The 6,000-nt window shown below is 48.4% G+C and overlaps 1 protein-coding gene across 11 annotated transcripts in view; it reads left to right on the top strand.

The window, feature by feature from the left end:
• Window positions 1–2,889: 2,889 nt before the first annotated feature.
• The window catches only part of MTSS1 (MTSS I-BAR domain containing 1), a 140,048-nt gene continuing 136,937 nt past the window's right edge, over window positions 2,890–6,000 (top strand). For 2 of the 11 annotated variants that reach the window (XM_033155829.1, XM_033155835.1), the window contains exon 1: window positions 2,891–3,137. In XM_033155829.1, the coding sequence (XP_033011720.1) occupies window positions 3,066–3,137 (72 nt within the window). In that variant the 5' untranslated portion in view covers window positions 2,891–3,065. Of the gene's footprint in view, window positions 3,138–6,000 lie in introns of all 11 variants that reach the window. The other 9 variants (XM_033155833.1, XM_033155836.1, XM_033155838.1 and 6 more) reach the window with 6 other exon arrangements.

Raw genomic sequence — 6,000 nt, 5'->3', positions numbered from 1 at the left:
TAAATAATGAAGGCTGATTTCCCTCTGGGGCTCCTAAAACTTGGGAGCAAGGAGGACTTGCGAAACAAGCCCAGAGTCGCCAACTTTATTTACATGCGTGCATGACTCTCTACCTGCTGGGCCCGATCCATAAAATACTTTTTTGGTGTAAGGTCAGCAGCTTGAAGCCAATTGCTTGGACTCACATGTGCACTGCAAATCTGGCCCAGCGTCACTTCTTTGCAGAAGGTGGAACTGGGATTGCCTTGAAAGAACCAAACAAACTAAGAAATGAGGAAGATTTCACAACTCTATAGCAAAGTTGGATGCATTTCTGGATTTATACAACAGGTTGCACAGAATAGAAATCACATGTGTACAAGGTGCTTGTGTTTATTGGACAAGGGTAACACTCAAATAATTTAGATTTGTCTACACTGCGCCCTTTTAATGCATTACTCTCCATAAATCTACTCTCCAGTTTATCTGCCTACATCCAGCTCACCATCCCCTGTTTTTTATGCTAAGCACTTCTATATATCATATGTAAAGCAGGGGCAGACTTTGGCAATATGGCGCCCTGAGCAAGGACAAAATTTGCTACCCCATATAGAGTAATAAATAGGTATTACAGTCATACCTCATGTTACGGCCGCTGCGGGTTACGTTTTTTTGGGTTGCAATCCGCGCCGAACCCGGAAGTACCGGAACGGGTTACTTCCGGGTTTTGGTGTTTGCACATGTGCAGAAGCACTAAATCACATTTTGCGCATGCGCAGAAGTGCCAAATTGCGTCACGCGCGTGCGCAGATGCAGCGCTGCGGGATACGAACACTGCGGGTTGCAGACGTGCCTCCGTCACAGATTACGTCCGTAACCCAAGCGTCCACTGTATTATTATTATTATTATTATTATTAATTTATTTTGCACCCCCTCAAGTCAGCACTCGGGGGGTGGTGACTGCTTGCACCATCCTAAATCTGGTGCTGTGTAGAGGATTTGGATACCTTCTACATAGGGAATATGAGAATATCAGACTATCTATTTATCTATGTGTACACATACACCCCCTTCTTGGATCCCTGCCTTGTCGTGGCGAAGGGGCTTGAATAACTCCAAGGAGCTATGAGCTATGCCAGGCAGGGACACCCAAGACGGACGGGTCATAGCCGAGAGTTCAGACTAAATGTGATCCACCTGGAGAAGGAACTGGCAAACCACTCCAGGATTTTGCCAAGAAAACTCCATGGACATAAAAAAGGAGAAGCTTTGAGAAGAAAGCGAGAGTTTCCAAAGCATGCTCTGGTTCATGGGGTCACGGAGAGTCGAACACAACTAAGATGACTAAACAACACACACACACACCAGACCCTCCAAGCGCCCTTATTGTCCAGGGACAGTCCCGGGTTTACAGAAGCTGTCCTGGTTTCTGATTTGATCCTGGAATGTCCAGCTTTTCCTTAGGACACCCCTATTTTCATCAGGGAAATGTTGAGGAGGGTAAGGAGTTATGGGCTGCCAAGCCAAGGAGATACCTGAAGACACCTGAAGGCAGCCCTGTAAAGGGAAGCATTTAAATGCCTAATTTTTATTTTATTTTATATACGTTGGAAGCTGCCCAGAGTGGCTGGGGCAACCCAGTCAGATAGATACATTAAAAAAAAATGGAATAGGACATCCCTATTTTCATTGGAGAAATGTTGGATGGTATGCATGCATATATGCATATATATGTTAAGCTTTAATTACCTGAAATATTTTTTAAAACGCTTTTTTTATTGAGTTAATGAAAACTGAGGGAAAGATGTTACACTTCACACGGGCCCATGAGCTCTCCCGGAGCAGCGCGCGACCCTAAGGCGGCGCTAGAGAGGCAGCGAAAGAGCGGCTTAACCCTTCCCCGCCCGCTCTTTCCCCTCTTCGGCCAATCAGCGGCCGAGGCCCGGGCATTCTGCGCCCGTGACGCGCCTTCCCGGGGAAGTAAGGTTCCAAAGGCTCTGCGCTGAGTCTCGAGCCGCCGCTGGAGCGCGCGCCTGGGTGCAGCCTTGCCGCGGTGTGGGGAGCACGGCCAGGGGAGAAAGAGAGCCTGGTCGTCGTCGGAGGCAGGGAGGCTGGGTGGATTTTTATTTTTAATTTTTTTTGCAAGCCGAGGAATCGGCACGCGGCTAGGCATTTTGGGGAAGGGGGCTTTTCTTTGTTTTGATTCGCTAGCTGCCGCAAATCCCGACCTTTATTATTATTATTATTATTATTATTATTAGCGTTTAATCCAAAACGCAGCATCTCTGGTGCCTGTGAATACGAGCGCCGGTGTTCTCTTTCTATTGATGCATTCAATGCAATAAATAGGCTTTTTTTAGGCGGGGTTGTTTAATTCTGAATTTCGCAGGGTGGGCTGTTTTGGAACGGCGTTTACTTTTTTTTTTTTTTTAAAGCAGATTTAGTGGTTTTCTAAAAACATTTTTTTCTTTTTGCATTCCCCCTCCTCCTCCCGCAAAACCAGGTCTGCAGCTGTTCCATGAGTACTTGCTTGCGAGGGAGGGGGTCTGTTGTCGGAGGCAGCTGAGTGGAAGCCTCCTTTGCTGCATTTGCCGAGGCATTTGCAAGCCGCCAGCTGCCCGGCGTTGCTTCTCTCCCCAGCCTCCATCGCGCAACCTACCTACTTGTTGTGTGTGTGGAGGGGCATGAGCAAGAATGGAGAACGATGGACCTTGTTGCTATCTTTATGTGCGGGGGATAGAGATGTCTTGATTTTGGCCAGCCGTGGGACTTTTTCCTCCAGGGCAGGGTTGCTATAGGCGCTGCTGCGTGGAAGCAAGAGACAAACCGAATAACATTGGTGGGGCAGCGTTAGAGAAAGCTCAGAAGCGAAAGAGAAGAGTGGCTCTGCTGCTTTTCAGGTCGAAGTCTTTATTTTTTTATTTGCAGAGAAATCTCAGATTTTTACTGCTCCCTCCCCGAAGGGCAGGAATTGAAATAACTAGGGGTGGGTTGCGTGTGTGCGTTTTTTATTTTTATTTTTTTTTTGGCTTGCGAAACCGCAGCAGTTTCTTCGGCGTCCTCCTTGATTCGGCGAGGAAAAAAAATGGAGGCTGTGATAGAAAAGGAATGTAGCGCGCTCGGAGGACTCTTCCAGACCACCATCAGTGACATGAAGGTAAGGGGGCTTCGAGCATGGGGGGCGCAAGGTGCAAAAAACCACCCCTCCCCTGCCAATAAAAGCCCCGCCACGTTCAGCAAATCCCTCGCCGGAGCATTGCTGCTCTCTTTGCATTGCATTCATTGCCACCTGCATTGAAAAGCAGGGGTGGTTGTGGAAGGGGGAGCTTGCCTCAGCGAGGACACCCCCCTTCCATGCAGATGGAGGAGCCCTGCCTAGTATTGACAGCATCCCCCCCCCCTTGCAAAAAACGAATTGCTGCTTGTTTTTACTATGGAGGCGCGGGGGGGGGGAAAGCTCTGCAAGACGCTGTGCTCTTCCGTGAGTTGTGCATTGCTAGCCTCCTTTTTCTGAGATTTCCCAGAGTCCCCTGGGAATTCTTGTAATTAAGACGAAATGGAACCATTTAATTACAACAATAATGCTGGAAAATAGACGGAGCCTCGCGCTGTGCGGAGCCCCAAACTGCACAGCCGGAAAGCCTTCCCTCCCCAAGGTGGGGTTCAAATGGCAATGGGGAGCATATGTGTATATACTGTGATGATGATAAACTGGGACCATTAAGGCTCCCTTTGTTGAGTTCTTCTGCACCTTCTCTCCATTGCTGTGTGAAGGCCCAGGGGAGGGTATTAAGCAGATATGGTTCGCAGAACATCATGTTTTGCTGCTGTTTATCACTTCTGATTGAAGAGGGAGAAAGAGAGAGGGTTTTACCATTTGAATATTGGTTGTTTGAGAGAAACTGCAAAAGGCTGTACCAGCTCAATGTCTCCCTCTCTGGTAAGATAAGGCAGTAGTTTTCTGTACTTGGTGTTTCATATAGCCGTTTTGTGTATATAAAGCCAGGAGGAGACATTCTAACTGTCTTGTTATTTTTACACCGGTGGAAACAAGATTCTTAGCCTCTTAGCAGGCTGGTGAAGAAATACGCTGCCTTCTGCCACGAGGGCTGGGCAGAGGAGGATTATATCTTTCCCATCTCTCCTCCAGTGTCTGCTGCTTTTCCAATGCTGGCCGGAGGGAAGGGGTTGTGTTTTCTTTGTACCACTAGCAAGCAATATTCTGTGTTGTTGTTTTTTTCTTGCAGCAAAGCTTATGGTCAAGATCTGTGTGTATAATATAAATTCCAAAATGGGAAGGGTTGTAACTCTGTGGTTTGAGCGTGCTCATTCCCTCTGGAAGGGCCCAGGTTCAATTCTCCGCTTCAAAGGATCTCTTGAGTAGGGTGGCTGGAATGGATCCCGTGTCTGTTCCTTTGCAGAGCTGCTGCCTGTCAGAATTGACGCTGATGGCCTACATGGGCACTTGGGGAGCAGCCCTGTAGCCAGATCTTCTGGAATGAGCGGGTTAGGATCCGGCAGATCTCTGGGTGAGCTGGGCGTGTTCCCGGGGCAGCCAGGCTATACCATGTGAACCCTTAAACTACCATATCAGCCAGAGATAGGCCCATGTGTCTCCCTCGTCCTGGTGGATCTGAAAAAGGGGCATTTTGGAGGGAGGGCTGCTGTGGGCAGGACCAGAGGGAGGGACTTGGGTAGGATCCTATGCCTGCTCAGCTCAGTCATGTGGCCTGGTGGCCTGGCATGAGTTAACCCAACAGCAGGGTGGTGCACCTCAAAACACTATCTTAAAAGCTTGTCTTAACCTTTGCCATGCTTAGGCCAGCCATAACCCCACCAAGTGTCGCGGGCCCTTCGCCCTGTACAGCCCACCCCCGGACGTTTTACGGTCTATGAGTGCTGCACCAACGACAAACAGTCCCCCAGCTGCAGCCCTTCAGACTACTAGCTGGATCCTGCTTACTTCATTCACCACAGACGAGGATATTGTGAACTAAAAAGATGTTTATTGCGTACAAAGCTTGTGGTTGCTGATAAATAAAAGGTTGTTCAATAAGCTTATAACAGTTGTCCTATACCGGCCTAATACCTCTAAATGTTACCGGCCTAATACCTCTAATAGTTAACTAAATATCAATAACAACACGTTTCACAATCTCTTTATCCTCTCTGCTAACATCCACCTAAGACTCTAAACTCCCAGCTCTATCTCTTGACTCACACTTCAACTCCCCGCACTTAACTAACTCCTCCTGCCCATACTTCAACTGACTTACTGCCCACAGGGAGGGGTGTTTTATACTCAGGCTAAGCCCGCCCCTGAGGGTTCTAACTGTCAGAACATTTAACCCCTACCTGGCATGAGGCTAGTTCTCCACAGTTTGGACCTGGTGTAACTTCGTGCCAGCTTAATTTACACACCAGCCTGGTTTACGTCCATGTTTGCGCTTTTACCGTGTTTCGTAGGTGTGGATCCAAGAAGATTTCCTCTTGCGCCACTGCATTCCACTGGAAAACCCGCCGTTTACTGCTGGATCGGAACAAGTCTAAATCGGGTTGTGTGGATTGACTTTGTTCCGATCCCAACAGCGGGTTTTCCCGGGGAATGCAGTGGGGCAAGAGGAAATCCTCTTGGACCCAGGCCCAGGAGGCCTAGGACCAGCGGATGAAGATGTGGGATAAGCAGAAGTGTGGATGAGAGTTCAGTAAGATGGTTTAATGTGTGTGCCTGTGCATGATTGCGCCTGTTCAGTGGAATAAGATGCTCACATTGATGCACACATACCTGAGGCTTGAAGGGATGGCTCACAAGACTTTCTCCTCCAGCGTTCGAACCTCTGGTCCCTGTTGTTGTTGACACAAGTAATCTCTAGTCATTTCAGCCATGTTGGTGTCCATGTTGGTGGGCGAGGTTGTTCCTGGAGAAAATTGCAGCATCCTCTTTCAGAGGAGGGCAGAACGTCTTTTCGAAATTCAGCTGGCGGTGGTGTTTTGTGCGCTCTCATATATATATGCACAAG

Source organism: Lacerta agilis, chromosome 7, assembly GCF_009819535.1.
Source record: "Lacerta agilis isolate rLacAgi1 chromosome 7, rLacAgi1.pri, whole genome shotgun sequence".
NCBI lineage: Eukaryota > Metazoa > Chordata > Lepidosauria > Squamata > Lacertidae > Lacerta > Lacerta agilis.
Note: the sequence above shows the minus strand (reverse complement) of the source record. Positions and strands in the feature narration are given on the sequence as shown.